General features: G+C 43.0%; 1 protein-coding gene across 1 annotated transcript in view; it reads left to right on the forward strand.

Moving 5' to 3' along the window:
* The window catches only part of lrp12 (low density lipoprotein receptor-related protein 12), a 70,637-nt gene that overhangs the window by 29,182 nt on the left and 20,193 nt on the right, over positions 1-21,262 (forward strand). The window contains exon 4 of the mRNA XM_078216664.1: positions 4,823-5,025. Within this exon, the coding sequence (XP_078072790.1) occupies positions 4,823-5,025 (203 nt within the window). The remainder of the gene's footprint in view (positions 1-4,822; positions 5,026-21,262) is intronic.

Raw genomic sequence — 21,262 nt, forward strand, 5'->3', positions numbered from 1 at the left:
CCCTCTCAGACATCAGCCCTCCCCAACACACACAAGGGGAACCTCTCCCATGGGGCTTCCCAAAGGACCTACCTCTGGCACTGCCTAGGAAATCCCTCCTAACTGCACTTTGGGCATACCTACACCTCAGGGACTGCAGCAGTTCAAGTGGGCAGCTCACCACCACCTTCTCAAGGGCAATTGGGAATGGGGAAAAATACTGGTCTAGCCAGCAACACCCACATCCCATGAATTGTATTGGGGAAACCTGATATGTCCCCAGTGTCTGATGCTCTGCATCCCAGAGTACACAAGTAAGTGGCCCTCAGAAATAGTGGACTCATTGGTGATCATTTTCCAGTATCCTATAGATCCAGGAAGAGTCCCAGTGGATTGGAGGGTAGCTAATGTAACCCCACTTCTTAAAAAAGGAGGGAGAGAGAAACCGGGAATTGAATTATGGACCGGTTAGCCTGACATCAGTGGTGGGGAAAATGCCGGAGTCAGTTATTAAGGATGTAACAACTGAGCATTTGGAAAGTAGAGACAGGATCGGTCCAAGTCAGCATGGATTCACTAAAGGGAAATTGTGCTTGACAGATCTTCTGGAATTTTTTGAGGATGTGACAAGGGTGAACCAGTGAATGTTGTGTATCTGGACTTTCAAAAGGCTTTTGACAAGATCCCACATGAGACAAACGAGCAAAATTAAGCTCATGGTATTGGGGGTAATGTATTGACATGAATAGAGAACTGGTCGGCAGACAGGCAGCAGAGAGTGGGAATAAACAGGTCCTTTTCAGAATGACGGGCAGTGATTGATGGGGTACTGCAGGGTTCAGTGCTGGGACCCTAGCTCATCACAATATACATGAATGATTTGGACGAAGGAATTGAATGCAATATCTCCAAATTTGCAAATGACACTAAGCTGGGTGGCAGTTTGTGCTGTGAGGAGGATGCTAAGAGGCTGCAGGGTGATGTGGACAGGTGGCTGAGTGGGCAAATACTTGGCAAATAAAATATAATGTGGATAAATGTGAGGTTATCCACTTTGGTGGCAAAATCAGGAAGCAAGATTATTATCTGAATGGTGGCAGTTTCGGAAAAGGGGAAGTGCAACGTGACCTGGGTGTCATGGTGGAACAATCGCTGAAGGTTAGCATACAGGTTCAGCAGACGGTGAGGAACGCTATTGGCATGCTGGCCTTCATAGAGAGAGGATTGGAGTACAGGAGTAAGAATGTCTTGCTGCAGTTATACAGGGCCTTGGTGAGGCCACACCTTGAGCACTGTGTTCAGTTTTGGTCTCCTAGTCTGAGGAAGGACATTCTTGCTACTGAGGGACTCCAGCGAAGGTTCACCAGACTGATTCTTAGAATGGCAGGACATATATATATATATATAAAGAGAGACTGGATTGACTGGGCTTGTACTCACGGGAATTTAGAAGAATGAGAGGGGATCTCATGAAACATATAAAATCCTGATGGGATTGGACAGGCTAGATGTGGGAAGAATGTTCCCGATTGTTGGGGAAGTCCACAACTAGGGGTCACAGTCTAAGAATAAGGGGTAAACCATTCAGGACTGAGATGAGGAAGAACTTCTTCACTCAAAGTTGTGAACCTGTAGAATTCTCTACCACAGAAAGCTGTTGGGGCCAGTTCATTAGATATGTTCAAGAGGGAGCTGGATGTGGCCCTTGTGGCTAAAGGGATAACGGGGCAGAAAGCGGGAGTGGGATACTGAAAGTGCATGATCAACCATGATCATACTGAATAGTGGTGCAGGCTCGAAGGGCTGAATGGCCTACTTCTGCACCTATTTTCTATGTTTCTATGAATTAATTTTCAAAATGCTGTGAATGGAATTGGAATCAACTCAAAATCAAGGATAAAAACAGAAAATGCTGAATAAATTCAGCAGCTCTGGCAGCATCTGTGGGAGGAGAAACAGAGTTAACATTTGAAGTTTGTATGACTCCTCTGCAGAGCTGAAGAGTCATATGGACTCCAAACTGTTTCTCTCTCTCCTGCAAAAAGAATGTTGCTAGACCTAATGAATTTATCCAGTATTTTCTGTTTTTATTTCAGGCTTCCAGCATTTGTAGTGTTTTGCTTTTGAATCAAAATTGAGGATAATATCTCAATTTGCAACATTTCCTGAAGCTCTTCAATAAATTGCCAGGTGATACAATACTTAACATTAATGCTATACAGGATTGACCCGTGCATGTTGGAACAAATTAGAAAATGCAAACTTCTGAATATCTCTTTTTTGTTATAGTTTTAAATGCAAACTTTTTTTAGCCTCTATATCTAATGAAGATAGCGTATCTGCTTGGTATCTGTAATTAAAAGGGAAGAGACAGCAAGAATATTTGGATACTGAGCTTTGTGGAAAACTTTTTAGAGTACCTGGTGACCTTTTTAATTGGGGAGTGAATTGCAGCACAAGTTGGAGCTAAATATCAGAAAGAGCTTAAAGGGAAAGAAGAAATTATAAGGAAAACTTGCATTTACATAGGCCAGGATATTTAGGATGGCAGGGTTTCCTGTCCCGGCATCCAAAGAGTGAGTGGGGAACACATCCCCGCTGACACTGTCTGCCCCACAGTCATTTCACACTCCTACTGAGAGTTAATCGTTTGTAGACTGGACTTCTGCCCCTCACTCGGGAGGAAGTCCCACCTTATAGAATTTCCCACCTTAGAGAGCTGCCCACCAATCTGGCCAGTAGCTCACTAGTTCCTGCATTGGCAGAAACTGCACTGGGCAGGATCGAGACAGTAAGAGTTTTAACAACACCAGGTTAAAGTCCAACAGGTTTATTTGGTAGCAAATGCCATTAGCTTTCGGAGCGCTGCTCCTTCGTCAGATGGAGTGAATATCGGCTCTCAAACAAGGCATACAGAGACACAAAATCAAAATCAAGTTACAGAATACTGATTAGAATGCGAATCCTTACAACTAATCAAGTTTTACTTCGAAAGCTAATGGCATTTGCTACCAAATAAACCTGTTGGACTTTAACCTGGTGTTGTTAAAACTCTTACTGTGTTTACCCCAGTCCAACACCGGCATCTTCACATCAGGATCGAGACTGCATGCATTCCCTGGAACCTTAGATGGTGAATTCCAGGAAGAGGTGAGCTTTTGGGTTTCGGGGAAGGTAATGGAGCCCTGGGGAAATGGATAGTGGGAGACTGGGGTGTTGTGGGAGTTGGGGAGTGACAGTCCTGCAGTTACCGGATCTTGAGGGGAGGACACCTGAAGTTAAAAGGGGTTACTGATGGAGGCAGTGATCCCCCTTCCCCTGTTCTGCCTGAGGCCTGAATCTGATTATTTTCGGGCTTTCCCCACCTTGAAGATTTAGACTGGGCAGAAACGGTCCTTAAATGGATAATAATTGGCCTCTATAGCTCCTCAACGGGGCAAGGATGGGTGGCCTTCTGAGGCCCCGTCCATTCCATGGTAAAACTGCAGTGAGGTTGAGGACGGCAGGAATCCAAAGGGAAGCCCATCCAAGGAATTTTGCGCCCACCCCCCAGCTATAAACCTGCTGTTGTGTAAAGTTCAGGCCTAAGTGCTTAATGCCCTCAGGCCCTAAAGAGGTTTACAATAAATTGATTGTTTTACAAATGAAGTCCCTTGTTATGGAACAACTGTGGTAACTAATTTGAGTAAAGTAAGATCCCACAAACAGCAAGGAAACGAAGATCCATATTTGGTGGATGACTGAGAGATCTCTGCCATTTGCATCGTGCCGTTTTTTTTTTAGGCTGTAAATGAGGCTTCTGTTTAGCTACATATCAGAAAGGTACCACCTCTGACAATATAGCAACCATAGGACCATAAGCCCTTAAGACATGGGAGCAGAATTAGACCACTCGGCCCATCGAGTCTGCTCCGCCATTCAATCATGGCTGATTTTTTTCTCATCCCCATTCTCCTGCCTTTTCCCCATGACCCCTGATCTCCTTATTAATCAAGAACCTATCTATCTCTGTCTTAAAGACACTCAATGACCTGGCCCCCACATCCTTCTGCGGCAAAGAGTTCCACAGATTCACCACTCTCTGGCTGAAGAAATTCCTCCTCATCTCTGTTTTAAAGGCTCGTCCCTTTCGCCTGAGGTTGTGCCCTCTGGTTCTAGTTTTTCCTACTAGTGGAAACATCCTGTCCACATCCACTCTATCCAGGCCAGGCAGTATCCTGTAAGTTTCAATAAGATCCCCCCCCCATCCTTCTAAACTCCAACGAGTACAGACCCAGAGTCTTCAAGCGTTCCTCATACGACAAACTCTTCATTCCAGGGATCATTCTTGTGAACCTCCTCTGGATCCTTTCCAAGGCCAGCACATCCTTCCTTAGATATGAGGTCCAAAACTGCTCACAATACTCCAAACAGGGTCTGACCAGAGCCTTATACAGCCTCAGAAGTACATCCCTGCTCTTGTATTCTAGCCCTCTCGATATGAATGCTAACATGGCCTTTGCCTTCCTAACTGCCGACTGAACCTGCACGTTAACCTGAAGAGAATCTTGAACAATGACTCCCAAGTCCCTTTGTGTTTCTGATTTCCTCAGCATTTTCCCATTTCGAAAATAGTCTATGCCTCCATTCCTCCTTCCAAAGTGCATAACCTCACACTTTTCCACATAGTATTCCATCTGCCACTTCTTTGACCACTCTCCTAACCTATCCAAATCCTTCTGCAGCCCCTCTGCTTCCTCAATACTACCTGTCCCTCTACATATCTTTGTAAACTGAATTTATTGTGATAGATTTTGTTGTTTGGCGGTGAAAGTTGGGAACTATTACCTTTTTTTGTCTTTAGCTTTCAGGATTTTGATATCCAGAACTCTGCTTGGTGCAGTTCAGACTGGCTAACTATAGGAACATACAAAAGTGTTGAAGGAACTCGGGTGTGTGGTTCTTCCATTCCAGCACCTTACATATCCTCAAAAGACCATGTCTGGATTAAGTTTCATTCAGATGACAGGTACACTGGAAAAGGCTTCCGGCTCTCTTATATCACAGGTATGTATAGAATTGGTGTATTTTTTTTTATAAAGGGGAATCTAATGTCTTTTCTACTGCCCCTCCCTATTTCTTTAATCTCTTTCAGCCCGTCAGCCCTCTGAGATCTATGTGTTCCTTCAGTTTTGGATTTTTGTGCATCCCTGATTTTAATCACTCCTTTACAATTCCCTCCCTAAAACTTTTCCATCTCTTGCCCTCTTTCCTTCTTTAAGGCACTTTGAAAAAGCTCCCTCACCTGTCTTGTTTTTGCTGATGTGGTTCAGTGTCAGATTTTATTTGATAACACTCCTGTAAATGTGCTGTACAAGTGCAAATTGTTGACCACCTTCCAGCTTCAGAAATGACCAAGCGGTATTAGGCAGCAAGTTTCTTTTCTGACATGGTTATTATATTCTAGGCTAACCTTTTGAACCTGGTTTCTAAAGAAAGATAAGACTATATGAAAGGGATGAGGTTCTGAAGTGTGAATATAGAGAGTTAGGCAGAAGGCTAATGTGCAGGACCCCAAAGGTAGTAATTTCAGGACTACTACCACGTGCTGGTGAGAATAGGAATAGGAAGATTAGGCAGATTAATGTGTGGCTTGAGAGCTGGTGCAGGGGGCAGGGATTTAGATTTTTGGATTATTGGGATCTTTTCTGGGGAAAGGCTGACCTGTTCAAAAGGGACGGGTTACACCTGAACTGGAGGGGCACTAACATCCTGGCGAGGAGATTTGCTAGAGCCACTCGGGAGGATTTAAACTAGTTTGGCAAGGGAGTGGGATCCAAAGCAGTAGGGAGACACGAGAAGTTTGAGGACAGCACAGAAGTTAAAGAGAGCACATTAAGTAATAAAGGCAGTATCAGAAATCCTAGTATCAGGCAAAAGCAAGACAGAGAGCAAGGGAAGTCCAGATTAAACTGCATTTATTTCAATGCAAGAGGCCTGACGGGCAAGGCAGATGAACTCAGGGCATGGATGGGTACGCAGCTCTGGGACATTATAGCAATTACTGAAACATGGCTAAGAGAGGGACAGGACTGGCAGCTCAATGTTCCAGGGTACAGGTGCTATAGGAAAGATAGAACAGGAGGTAAGAGAGGAGGGGAGTTGCACTTTCGATTAGGGAAAACATCACAGCCGTACTGAGAGGGGATATATCCGAGGGTTCGACCACTGAGTGTATATGGGTAGAGCTGAGAAATAAGAAGGGGGAATTAATCACTTTGATAGGATTGTATTATAGGTCCCCAAATAGCTGGCGGGAAATTGAGGAGCAAATATGTAAGGATATTACAGATAGCTCCAAGAAAAATAGGGTGGTAATAGTCGGAAATTTTAACTTTCCCAACATTGACTGGGACAGCCATAGTATTAGAGGTTTGGACGAAGAGAAATTTGTTGAGTGTATTCAGGAGGAATTTCTCATTCAGTATGTGGAGGGCCCGACTAGAGAGGGGGCAAAACTTGAACTCCTCTTGGGAAATAAGGGCAGGCAGGTGACAGAAGTGTTAGTGAGGGATCACTTTGGGACCAGTGACCATAATTCTATTAGCTTTAAGATAGCTATGGAGGGTGATAGGCCTGGCCCAAAAGTTAAAATTCTAAATTGGGGCAAGGTCAATATTGATGGTATCAAAAGTTAATTGGGGGAGTCTGTGGGAAGGCAAAGGGACGTCTGGTAAGTGACAGGCTTTCAAAAATGTGTTAACCAGGGTTCAGGGTAAACACATTCCCCTTAGAGTGAAGAGCAAGGCTGGCAGAAGTAGGGAACCTTGGATGGCTCAGGACATTGAGGCCCTGGTCAAGAAGAAGAAAGAGGCACATGACATGCATAGGCAGCTGGGATCAAGTGAATCCCTTGAAGAGTATAGGGGGTGTAGGAGTAGAGTTAAGAGAGAAATCAGGAGGGTAAAAAGGAGATACGAGTTTGTTTTGGCAGATAAGGCAAAGGAGAATCCAAAGACCTTCTACAAATACATAAAGGGCAAAAGAGTAACAAGGGAGAGAGTAGGGCCTCTTAAGGATCAACAAGGTCATCTATGTGCAGATTCACAAGAGATGGGTGAGATCCTAAGTGAATATTTCTCATTAGTATTTACTATTGAGAAAAGCATGGATGTTAGGGAACTTGGGGAAATAAATAGTGATGTCTTGAGGAGTGTACATATTACAGAGAAGGAGGTGCTGGAAGTCTTAAAGCGCATCAAGGTAGGTAAATCCCCGGGACCTGATGAAATGTATCCCAGGACATTGTGGGAGGCTAGGAAGGAAATTGCGGGTCCCCTAGCCGAGATATTTGAATCATCGATTGTCACGGGTGAGGTGCCTGAAGATTGGAGAGTGGTAATTGTTTGTTTGAAAAGGGCTGCAGGGAAAAGCCTGGGAACTACAGACTAGTGAGCCTGGTGGGTAAGTTGTTGGAAGGTATTTTGAGAGACAGGATCTACAGGCATTTAGAGACGCAAGGCTTTGTGAGTGGAAAATCATGTCTCACAAATTTGACTGAGTTTTTTGAAGGGGTAACCAAGAAGGTAGATGAGGGCAGTGCAGTTGATGTTGTCTACATGGACTTTAGCAAGATCTTTGACAAGGTACTGCATGGTAGGTTGTTGCATAAGGTTAAAACTCACGGGATCCAGGGTGAGGTATCTAAATGGATACAAAATTGGCTTCTTGACAGAAGCCAGAGGATGGTTGTAGAGGGTTGTTTTTCAAACTAGAGGCCTGTGACCAGCGGTGTGCCTCAGGAATCAGTGCTGGTCCACTGTTATTTGTCATTTATATTTATGATTTGGATGAGAATATAGGAGGCATGGTTAGTAAGTTTGCAGATGACACCAAGATTGGTGGCATAGTGGACAGTGAAGAAAATTATCTCCAATTGCTCAATTGGGCCAGTGGGCTGATGAATGGCAGATGGAGTTTAATTTAGACAAATGCAAGGTGATGCATTTTGGTAGATTGAACCAGGGCAGGACTTGCTCAGTTAATGGTAGGTCGTTGGGGAGAGTTACAGAACAAAGAGATCTAGGGGTACATGTTCATAGCTCCTTGAAAGTGGAGTCACAGGTGGACAGAGTGGTGAAGAAGACATTCAGCATGCTTGGTTTCATTGGTCAGAACATTGAGTTGGGACGTCTTGTTGAAGGTGTACAAGACATTGGTAAGGCCACACTTGGAGTACTGTGTGCAATTCTGGTCACCCTATTATAGAAAGGATATTATTAAACTAGAAAGAGTGCAGAAAAGATTTACTAGGATGCTACTGGAACTTGATGGTTTGAGTTATAAGGAGAGGCTGGATAGACTGGAATTTTTTACTCTGGAGCATAGGAGGCTGATGGATGATCTTATAGAGGTCTATAAAATAATGAGGGGCACAGATCAGCTAGATAGTCAATATCTTTTCCAAAAGGTAGGAGAGTCTAAAACTAGAGGTTTAAGGTGAGAGGGGAGAGATACACAAGTGTCCAGAAAGGCAATTTTTTCACACACAGGGTGGAGTGTCTGGAACAAGTAGTAGAGGCGGATACAATTTAGTCTTTTAAAAAGCATTTAGATAGTTACATGGGTATAGAGGGATATAAAGAACATAGAACAGTACAGCACAAGAAACAGGCCCTTCGGCCCTCCAAGCCTGTGCCGCTCCTTGGTCCAACTAGACCAATCCTTTGTATCCCTCCATTCCCAGGCTGCTCATGTGACTATCCAGGTGAGTCTTAAACGATGTCAGCGTGTCTGCCTCCACCACCCTACTTGGCAGCGCATTCCAGGGCCTCACCACTCTCTGTGTAAAAAACATCTCTCTAATATCTGAGTTATTCTTCGCCCCTCTCACCTTGAGCCTGTGACCCCTCGTGATCGTCACTTCTGATCTGGGAAAAAGCTTCCCACCGTTCACCCTATCTATCCCCTTCATAATCTTGTACACCTCTATTAGACCTCCCCTCATTCTCCGTCTTTCCAGGGAGAACAACCCCAGTTTACCTAATCTCTCCTCCATAAGACCCTCCATACCAGGCAACATCCTGGTAAACCTTCTCTGCACTCTCTCTAACGCCTCCACGTCCTTCTGGTAGTGCGGCGACCAGAACTGGACGCAGTACTCCAAATGTGGCCTGACCAGCGTTCTATACAGCTGCATCATCAGACTCCAGCTTTTATACTCTATACCCCGTCCTATAAAGGCAAGCATACCATATGCCTTCTTCACCAGCTTCTTCACCCATGTTGCCACCTTCAAGGATTTGTGGACTTGCACACCTAGGTCCCTCTGTGTTTCTATACTCTTGATGACTCTGCCATTTATTGTATAACTCCTCCCTACATTATTTCTTCCAAAATGATTTATTGTATAACTCCTCCCTACATTATTTCTTCCAAAATGATTTATTGTATAACTCCTCCCTACATTATTTCTTCCAAATATGGGCTAAATGTGGGCAATTGGGACTAGCTTAGGGGTTTTAAAAAAAAGGGCAGCATGGACAAGTTGGGCTGAAGGGCCTGTTTCCATGCTGTAAACCTCTATGACTCTATATGTGTTTTGCAGAAAGATGCATTTCAGTTCCTTCAGCATCATGAACAGTATCTTTAACCTGCACTGGCAAATCTGTGACATGCCAATGTATGTGTGCACACATTAATGGATCACCATCTTCAGCAAATTCTGAATTTGTTTTTATATAGTTCATTCCATAATCTAAAGTGCAACTCAACCATCTCATTTCCTTTGAAGTCTAATTATTATTCTGCAGGTAAAGTATCCAGCCAATTTGCATAGAGCAGGGTCCCATAGAAGATGGTGAAATCATTTGTTTTGGTGGTGTTGGCTGAGTGATGAATATTGCCCTTCGCATTGGCAACAAAGTTATTCATTCGATCTTGAACCTATTGGCATTTAATTCAATCTTTAATCTTTCATGGGATATGAACATCTCTGACAAGTCCAACATTTGTTGCCCACCCCTCACTGCCCCTGATCTGAGTGGCTTGATAAGCCATTTCAGAGGGTAGTTAAGAGTCAACCGCATTGCTGTGGATCTGGAGTCACCTGTAGGCCACAGAATTGAAAGTGAGTCTCAGTAATGGTAACCATGAAACGATCATCGATTGTTGTGAACATTTGTCTTGTTCACTAATATCTTTTGAAGAAGGAAATCTGCCATCCTTACCTAGTCTGGCCTACAGGTGACATGCCAATGTATGTGTGCACACATTAATGGGTCACCATCATCAGCAAATTCTGAATTTATGGAATGAACTATATAAAAACAATCTAAAGTTGTATAGCGTAGCAGTTACCTGCTCTATGCAAATTGGCTGGATACTTTACCTGCAGAATAGTAATTAGACTTCAAAGGAAATGAGATGGTTGAGTTGCACTTTAGATTGTGGAATGACCTATACAAAAACAAATTAACGTGTGCATACTTACATTGGCATGTCACCTGTCGGCCAGACTAGGTAAGGGTGGCAGATTTCCTTCTTTAAAGGCTATTAGTGAACCAGATAGATTTTCACAACAATCGATGATCATTTCATGGTCACCATTACTGAGACTCGCTTTCAATTCTAGATTTCGTTTTGTTAATTTGAATGTAAATTCCATCAGTTGCCATGGTGGGATTTGAACCAATGTCCCAGAGAATTTTCCTAGGCCTCTGATATAGAGGTCTGAGAGTCCTTTCTTTGTAGAGTCTCACTTAGGTTCGGAGCCATACTCTGGACGTAACAGTAATGAGTGACTCGATACCAAATAATGTGTGAAGGCAACAATTTTTATTGAACAATTATGAATGATAAACAAAATAAATCACTTTATTAAAGTATAAACATAAAGAAAGGAAGAAAGACAATTTTATTGTAGCACAGATGGTAATTCCAAATTGTTCTGTTCAAGATTCTTCCATAAAGTGGAATCCCAGTATGGAGGAATTATTTTGTGAGGAAAATTAAACAGTTTAGGACTCCTTCTGCTCTGTAGGGATTCTATGATCCGACTCATGGGAATTTATAAGAATGAGAGGTGATCTCATTAAAACATATAGGATTCTTAAGGGGTTTGACAGGATTAATGCTGAGAAGATGTTTCCCCTCATGGGAGAGTCTAGGACCAGAGGGCATAGTCTCAGAATAAAAGGGAGCCAACTTAAGACTGAGATGAGGAGGAATTTCTTCTGAGGGTTGAAATTCCACAGAGAGCTGTAGTCGCAGAGTCCTTGTGTACATTTAAGATTGAGATAGATTTAAGGAAAACAGGGGTTACTGGGAAAGGGCAGGAAAGTGGGTGTGAGGAATTTTGGATCACCCATGATCCTATTGAATGGCAGAGAATGCTTGAGGGGCCAAATGGCCTACTCCTGTTCCTATTTCTTATGGTCTTATCCCTAATTAGACTGTTCCCTAGAATGGTGAAATTCTCCTTGGCTCACACATCAGCAAGTCTCCGAATAACCCAGCACTGAGATGGACTCTGCGGTCAGTCACTTTTTCACATCCCTTGTCTGTAGCCTTCAGAGGTTGACTATTCCACTCTGGCTGCAGCCCTAAATATGGGTGTTTACCCCTTTAAGTCTAATTTCTGGCTTCATTCCAGCCTTCTGAGTCCTCTATCCAGACAATCTCAAAACAAGAGTCTAGCAACCATGAATCCTTATCAGATTCTTTTCAGAACACTGCAAGATTTACAGACTTGGCAGTATTCAGGCTGTTTATACATTTCTTTGATGGTGTCTCCATTTTTTTATTCATTCCATTAAGTCAATCTGTTCATCAGGAGCCAGAGCCTCGTCTTCAATGCTATGTTGCAGTTGCTTCAGGACCTCCTTCATTTTGAATGTCTCTGTCTCTAGCTGTGTTAGATGGCTTGAGTCGTCCTTGAATTCCTGTTGCAGGTTTGAATTCTCCATTTTAGTGCCTCTTCAGGAACTGATCATGTGAAGCTAATAATGCAGCTGCCCTGAGTTAGACATTGACTCCATTTCTGAAGTAGTATATATCTCCATGCTTTCCACTTTTCCCTGTGTTAAAATAAAAAATGGTGTCTCCAACCTGCCATTAGAATCATAGAAACCCTACAGTATAGAAAGAGGCCATTTGGCCCATTGCGTCTGCACCGACCACAATCCCACCCAGGCCCTACCCCCACATATTTACCCACTAATCCCTCTAACCTACGCATCTCAGGACACTAAGGGCAATTTTTAGCATGGCCAATCAACCTAACCCGCACATCTTTGGACTGTGGGAGGAAACCGGAGGAAACCCACGCAGACACGAGGAGAAAGTGCAAACTCCACACAGACGGTGACCCAAGCCGGGAATCGAACCCAGGTCCCTGGAGCTGTGAAGCAGCAGTGCAGCAGCAGTGCTAACCACTGTGCTACCGTGCCGCCCTTATACTGTCCATTAATTAAACTCCATCTCCTGATTCCACACCATAACTAATCATCGCATGCGCAAGTTCATTTCCTACCTTGTTCAAGGGTCATTAAATGCAATAAGAATTGATTCCTGTTAAACAATAGAAAACCATTTTTATTTTAGTAAATATAGCACAAAAAGGAAAGAAAGTAGTTTGGACAAAACAAACAACGATGAATGTAGTCTGACCAGATGAAAACAAAACCTTGAGGAGAAACAAGTCCCCAGTTTAGAATAGTATCCCTACAGTGCAGGCGAGTCCGCGCCGACTCTGACAAAGTATCTTACCTGGACCTTCTTCCCCACTCTATCACTGTAACCCCACACAGTTAGCTGGCTAATGCATCTAACCTACACACCTTGGGACACTAAGGGGCAATTTAGCATGGCCAATCCACCTAACCTGCACATTTCCGGACTGTGGGAGGAAACCGGAGCACCCACACAGACATGGGGAGAATAGAACATAGAACATAGAACAGTCCAGCACAGAACAGGCCCTTCGGCCCACGATGTTGTGCCGAGCTTTATCTGAAACCAAGATCAAGCTATCCCACTCCCTATCATCCTGGTGTGCTCCATGTGCCTATCCAATAACCGCTTAAATGTTTCTAAAGTGTCTGACTCCACTATCACTGCAGGCAGTCCATTCCACACCCCAACCACTCTCTGCATAAAGAACCTACCTCTGATATCCGTCCTGTATCTCCCACCACGAACCCTATAGTTATGCCCCCTTGTAATAGCTCCATCCACCCGAGGAAATAGTCTTTGAACGTTTGAACAGAATGTGCAAACTCCACACAGACATTCATCCAAGGCTGGAATTGAACCTGGGTCCCTGGCGCTGTGAGGCAGCAGTGCTAACCACTGTACCACCGTGTTGCCCCTTTAATCAATTACTATTGATTACTTATTTTACTTAATCAAAGCAAGTAAAATAAAATACATTTGGTTTTAAATCAAAATCTACAAAGTAACTTCAAAAATTCAATATGGTTTTAATACAGGTTCTCTTAAAATCAAGGAGGCAGCACACCACCACCTTCTCAAGGGCAACAAGTGATAGGCAATTAATGCTGGCTGAGTCAGCAAAGTCCACATTCCATGAATGAATAAAAGAAAGCAAAGAAATAAAATTCAAAAAATATAAAATTGCCCAAATTAGTAATTGCGGGCCTCAGACGTATATTGGATTGTGAATCCAGTGACATTAACATTACACCACCACCTCCCCAATAATCATCACAGATCATTCCTGATATGTAACTTAACTCCATCTGCTGACATCGGTTCATAGTCCTTAAAACCTTTACAACAGCATTATTAATTCTCTCTTTTAAAATTTTCAATTGACCAAACCACAACAGTTTTGAGGGAGAGCCGAGATATTTGAATCATCAATTGTCACGGGTGAGGTGCCTGAAGATTGGAGAGTGGCAAATGTTGTGCCTTTGTTTAAAAAGGGCTGCAGGGAAAAGCCTGGGAACAACAGGCCAGTGAGCCTCACATCCGTGGTGGGTAAATTGTTGGGAGGTATTTTGAGAGACAGGATCTGCAGGCATTTAGAGACGCAAGGACTGATTAGGGACAGTCAGCATGGCTTTGTGAGTGGAAAATCATGTCTCACAAATTTGATTGAGTTTTTTTGAAGGAGTAACCAAGAAAGTAGATGAGGGCAGTGCAGTTGATGTTGTCTACATGGACTTTAGCAAGGCCTTTGACAAGGTACGCATGGTAGGTTGTTGCACAAGATTAAATCCAGGAATAGGTATCTAAATGGATACAAAATTGGCTTCTTGACAGAAGCCAATTGTGGTTGTAGAGGGTTGTTTTTCAAACTGGAGGCCTGTGACCAGCGGTGTGCCTCAGGAATCAGTGCTGGTCCACTGTTATTTGTCATTTATATTAATGATTTGGATGAGAATATAGGAGGCATGGTTAGTAAGTTTGCAGATGACACCAAGATTGGTGGCCCAGTGGACAGTGAAGAAAATTATCTCCAATTGCTCAATTGGGCCAGTGGGCTGATGAATGGCAGATGGAGTTTAATTTAGACAAATGCAAGGTGATGCATTTTGGTAGATTGAACCAGGGCAGGACTTGCTCAGTTAATGGTAGGTCGTTGGGGAGAGTTACAGAACAAAGAGATCTAGGGGTACATGTTCATAGCTCCTTGAAAGTGGAGTCACAGGTGGACAGAGTGGTGAAGAAGGCATTCGGCATGCTTGGTTTCATCGGCCAGAACATTGAATACAGGAATTGGAATGTCTTGTTGAAGTTGTACAAGACATTGGTAAGGCCACACTTGGAATACTGTGTGCAATTCTGGTCACTCTATTATAGAAAGGATATTATTAAACTAGAAAGAGTGCAGAAAATACTTACTAGGATGCTACTGGGACTTGATGGTTTGAGTTATGAGAAGAGGTTGGATAGACTGAGGCTTTTTTCTCTGGAACATAGGAGGCTGAGGGGTGATCTTATAGAGGTCTATAGAATAATGAGGGGCACAGATCAGCTAGATAGTCAATATCTTTTCCCAAAGGTAAGGGAGTCTAAAACTCGAGGGCATAGGTTTAAGGTGAGAGGGGAGAGATATAAAAGTGTCCAGAAGGGCAATTTTTTCACAGAGGGTGGTGTGTCTGGAACAAGCTGCCAGAGGTAGTAGTAGAGGCGGGTACAATTTTGTCTTTTAAAAAGCATTTAGATAGGTACATGGGTACGATGGGTATAGAGGGATATGGGCCAAATGCGGGCAATTGGGATTAGCTTTGGGGTTTTTTTTTAAAAAGGGCCGCATGGACAAGTTGGGCTGAAGGGCCTGTTTCCATGCTGTAAACCTCTATGACTCTGAGCGTGTGCCAGATTTCCGTTACTTGTGTGAAGAAGTGCTTCTTGACAATATCCTGAATGACATAACTCTGATTATATGCCCACTGTCCTGATTTCCCCACCAGCGTAAACACTTTCTGTTTTTCTCTCTCCCCTCTCTGCCCTATTAAAATCTTCAATCGTCATCTTAAGCACAAAGTAAATGGCTCCTTATTTTTCTTTGCTTGAGGAAATACAGTTTTCGCAAGTTGTTCTCAAAACATAACCCTTTTAACCCTGGTACCATTCTGTTGGATCTGTCCATATCCTTCCTGAGCTGCAGTGCCCAGGACCAATGCAGTACTTTAAATGGGAGTCTAACCAGATCGTCTTGTTGAAGTTGTACATGACATTGGTAAGGCCACACTTGGAATACTGTGTGCAGTTCTAGTCACCCTATTATAGAAAGGATATTATTAAACTAGAAAGAGTGCAGAAAAGATTTACTAGGATGCTACTGGGACTTGATGGTTTGAGTTATAAGGAGAGGCTGGATAGACTGGGACTTTTTTCTCTGGAGCGTAGGAGGCTGAGGGGTGATCTTGTAGAGGTCTATAAAATGATGAGGGGCACAGATCAGCTAGATAGTCAATATCTTGTCCCAAAGGTAAGGGAGTCTAAAATTAGAGGGCATAGGTTTAAGGTGAGAGGGAAAAGGTACAAAAGTGCCCAGAGGGGCAATTTTTTCACACACAGGGTGGTGAGCGTCTGGAACAAGCCGCAGAGGTAGTAGAAGAGGCGGGTGCAATTTTGTCTTTTAAAAAGCATTTAGACAGTTACATGGGTAAAATGGGTATGGAGGGACATGGGCCAAATGCAGGCAATTGGGATTAATTAACAGGGGTTTTGAAAAAAAAAGGCGGCATGGACAAGTTGGGCCGAAGGGCCTGTTTCCATGCTGTAAACCTCTATGACTCGATATAGTTATAGATTAGCTTCCGCTTCCTTGTGTTCTAGTACCCTTGTGAAAAAGGCCAACATTTCATTAGCCTTATAAATTTTTTTTATATCTGTCCACTAGCTTTTAGTGATTCCTGTTGGTTTGGATTCTTAAATTGTTCTGTTCCTCACTACCTAGCTTCTCACTATTTGTAAATACAATCACACCAATACAGGAACTCACCAAGGCTTCTTATGTAGCACCTTCCAAACCAACAAACACTCCATGTAGAAGGAAAAGGGCAACAGATGCATAGTAACACCAGCGCCTGCAAGTTTTCCTCCAAGCCAAACACTAACCTGACTTGGAAATATATCGCTGTTCCTTCACTGTCGCTGGTCAAAATCCTGGAATTCCCTCCAAAAAAGCACTGTGGGTGTACCTATATCACTTAGACTGTGAAGTTCAAGAAGGCAGCTCACTGCCACTTTCTAAAGAGCAATGAGGAATGGGCAATAAATGCTAGACTAGCCAATGACACCAGCATCCCATAAATAAATGTTAAAACAAAATTCCAGTCTGTCTTTCTTGGGTATAGAGTGGACGACCTTGCATTTCCCCACACTTAACTCCCATCTTCCACAGTTTTGTCCACTCACTTAATCTGTCAGTGTTCCTTTGCAACTTTCTGCTCCCATCTATGTCATTTGCTATGCTAAGTTTGTGTAGTCAGAAAAATTAGATCTTAAACTCTCTATCTTAAGTCCTTTACAAATATAGCAAAATCATGAGCTCTAGTACGGGTCCGTGAGGATACCACTAATCAAATCTTGTCAGTTGTAGTGCATGTCCATTGACCCAACTTTGTCTTCTACCTTTGAATCAATTTCCCATCCATGTCAATAGGTTACCCTCCGTTTGATCTCCTTTTGGCAGTCGTTTGTGAAAACTTACTGAGAACTCTCCCGCTCTTCTTTGCATTCACTTGAAAAGTCAAAATCACACATTCAAAATCTCACCATTAAGCTAGAGAAGATGAGTTGCAAGCTACATGGGTCCACTGCTAGGTTCTATAATAACTGGCAACCAGTTATAGCGCATGTTGGGACATTGCAGTTGGAGCTGGGTGAGTAGATACCCGATGGCCCAGGACCCTGGGTGCTCCACAGAAACTGCCCCCCTCTGATTGATGGACGTGCCCTGGCCCTTTACCTGAGTACGCCCGGCTGCCCTGCTGAGGTGTGGGACCAACATGAGAACTTTTCTCTTTTTAAAAAAAATTTCCTTCTCACTCTCTTTCCTCCCTCTCCTTTGCTGTCTCTCTCTTTCTTTTCTCCGCTCGCTAATTTATAGCCTGGGCTGTTTGGGCACTCAAAGAACAATACAGCACAGGAACAGGCCCTTCGGCCCTTCAAGCCTGCGCTGCTCATGTGCCCACTAGACCATTCTTTTGTATCCCTCTATTCCCAGTCTGTTCATGTGGTTAATTAGATAAGTCTTAAACGATCCCAGCCTGTCCGCCTCAATCGCCTTGCTTGGCAGTGCATTCCAGGCCCCCACCACCCTCTGTGTAAAATACGTCCCCCTGACATCTGTGTTGAACCTTGCCCCCCTCACCTTGAACCCGTGACCCCTTGTGTTCGTCACCTCCGACCTGGGAAAAAGCTTCCCACTGTTCACTCTATCTATGCCCTTCATAATTTTATACACCTCTATTAGGTCGCCCCTCATCCTCCGTCTTTCCAGGGAGAACAACCCCAGTTTACCCAATCTCTCCTCATAGCTAAGACCCTCCATACCAGGCAACATCCTGGTAAACCTTCTCTGTATTCTCTCCAAAGCCTCCACGTCCTTCTGGTTGTGTGGCGACCAGAACTGGACGCAGTATTCCAAATGTGGCCTAACCATCGTTCTATACAGCTGCAAAATCACATGCCAACTTTTATATTCTATGCCCCGTCCAATAAAGGCAAGCATGCCATATGCCTTCTTGACCACCCTCTCCACCTGTGCTGCCACCTTTAAGGATCTGTGGACTTGTACACCCAGGTCCCTCTGTGTGTCTATACTCCTGATGGTTCTGCCATTGTATAGCTCCCCCTTACATTAGATCTACCGAAATGCATCACTTGGCATTTATCTGGATTAAATTCCATCTGCCATTTATCCGTCCAATGTTCCAGCCTATCTATATCCTGCTGTATTCTCTGACAATGTTCATCACTATCCGCAACTCCAGCAATCTTCGTGTCGTCCGCAAACTTACTGATCACACCAGCTACATCTTCCTCCAAATCATTTATATATATCACAAACAGCAGAGGTCCCAGTACAGAACCCTGCGGAACACCACTAGTCACAGACCTCCAACTGGAAAAAGACCCCTCCACTGCTACCCTCTGTCTTCTATGCCAAGCCAGTTCTCCATCCATCTAGCTAGCTCACCTTTTATCCCGTGAGATTTAACCTTTTGCACCAGCCTGCCATGAGGGACCTTGTCAAACGCCTTACTAAAATCCATATAGACGACATCCACGGCCCTTCCCTCGTCAATCGTTTTTGTCACCTCCTCAAAAAACTCAACCAAATTTGTGAGGCATGACCTCCCTCGTACAAAACCATGCTGTCTATCGCTAATGAGATTATTCAGTTCTAAATGCGCATATATCCTATCTCTAAGAATCTTCTCCAACAACTTCCCTACTACGGACGTCAAACTCACCGGCCTATAATTACCCGGGTTGTCCTTGCTACCCTTCTTAAATAACGGTACTACATTTGCTATCCTCCAATCCTCTGGGACCTCACCTGTGTCCAGTGAAGAGACAAAGGTTAGAGGCCCCCCCAGTTGATTCTCCAGTGATGTTCCCTCTGCCTTTTTGTTTTCATATTATCACTGTCATTCCCGGTGCAATTAGACAGGACTTGGGTGGAGTGGGTGCCGGGGATACCAGGGGCTTGTCCCCTGGCCACGGGGAGCCCTGAGCCCAGTCGCGTTGGAATGTATACGCGAGTACTGCGTGGATCTGTATCTGTGTTTGTTTGCTGTGTAAAATATAAGAAAATTTTCAATAAATATATCAAAAGAAATCTCAACTGTCATGAAAACCCATTCTCTTCTCCTGACACGGACATAAGTTGAAGGTCTTATTTTTCTACCATCCATGTAATTTAACTATTCTGCACTGTCCTGAAATAAGACTTTTGATTTTTTTTTAACAGTAAGAAATAATTTGATGTACAACATCCAGGTAATGTACGTTTTCTATATATAAAGAGTCTGTTTCAGTGGTTCAATTCTGTTAGCAATACTGAGCTCAAGTTAGTGTTAAACATAATGAAAATGTTCAGCAATCTGGAGGATGCATTTGCTCCTCACCCAGAGGTTTGTGACATGGAAGAAAGAGAAAAGTGGAATACATTTTCAAGAAGACAAATTGAGGTTGAAAAATGAGGTTGAAAAAAATCCTGGAATCAATCTGTGAAGCATCTGAATCCATTGCCACTAATAGTGCAGACATACTGAAAGCAGCTACTTAGCTGGAGTCGATCAGCATGCATGCTGATCATTCTCTCACATTGAAATTGATGCTGTCCTTTAGAAAGAAATCGATGAATGCAGAAAATGACTGCTTTACCTCGCAAAATAACACAGTCTAATTTACTATGAATTGGTGTTTGGTTTTTGACCAAAAAATAAGTTTAAGGTTAGAAAAACAAAAGCAGAAATCTGAAATAAAAGCAGAGTGCTGGAAACACTCAGCAGGCCAAACAGCATCTGTGCAAACTGAAGCAGTTTGTGTTTTAGGATCATAACCTTTCATTAGAATTTAGAGGGCTTTGAGCACCAGCTCATTGAGTTTGTTTAGATCAAAGAGAACAGTGCACTGGAGCCAATGATTAACACCTTTTTTATAGGATTTTTATAGAATTATTAAACTCTGAACTAATAGTTGCAAGTACTCTAGACCAAATATTAAAGAAAGCATTTTAAACTAATCCGGATGAATTATTTGTTATCACCACAGTGATAACGTGAATAGGAGTTAATGGCTGTCATAGCTGGCATTCCTAATCAGAGGCCCTGTTAGTTAATTTTGAAGGTCGAGATGCTATCTTTTATCCTGCTTTTTTTCAACTTAACTGCCACTTTCTTACCCTCAGTCTGGTGTTTATTGCAATATTAAGTCATTTTTTGAACACCTGTTAAAAACCTATGTATAATTAACATAGCACTACTCCTCCTATGGAAAGACTTCCTTAATTTCTTATTTGTGTCAAAATAGCTGTTGCTTCTCATCTAACATATCTAATTTAATTAGCAATTATATGTATCATATTAAATGAATGAACGGATACGTTATACTCATTATCGAATGTCAATTGCTGTAGGTGTAATTGGAAATACAAAAATAACATGAAGGGTTAAAATCTTCCTCTACTTCCATGTTGCTCAAATTCCTTCACTCATTGCTGGCCAAATACAACATCTTTTTGCCACTAAGATTTCTAAAGAAACCTCTCTTATGTTATCTTTCTGATTATGTTGCTGTCACTGAGATTTTAACAAGTTACTGACTGTAGATCTGCAGTCCTGAACACTTACAGTATTTTTGCATCAAAATTTAAGAGGAGTGTGGCTCACAATGTCCAGCGACACTGCCAATTGGAGGGTTAACGCACCATGGCAGATGTTGATTTTTCTCCCCCACACCTTTTTTACCTGAGATTGTGACCTGATGGAGAAAGAAGTGAGATAATCTCCAAAGGGCTATTCTTTTGTATTTCCTAAAGTAATAGCAGTTGAATTGATTATGACCATAAAGCTGGTAGCTTGTCTTGCCCCTTGAATACAAAAGAAGCATGATGTGGGAGGAAGAAGCAATACTGGTTACTTTGGGAAGGTGAGGGGTGCCTGCCATCAGAAATTTTTAACAGTAGGAAAGAAGGAGTGGTCTATATTAAATCAAAGGCTTTAATTTTTGCAGTTAACATTTCTGCCTGCAGCGTTTTGCGCCCACACTTTATTGGGAAAGAATTGAAAATAACCTTGCCCATTCTGTACCTTCT

Source organism: Mustelus asterias, chromosome 7 (assembly GCF_964213995.1).
Source record: "Mustelus asterias chromosome 7, sMusAst1.hap1.1, whole genome shotgun sequence".
NCBI classification, from domain to species: Eukaryota; Metazoa; Chordata; class Chondrichthyes; order Carcharhiniformes; family Triakidae; genus Mustelus; species Mustelus asterias.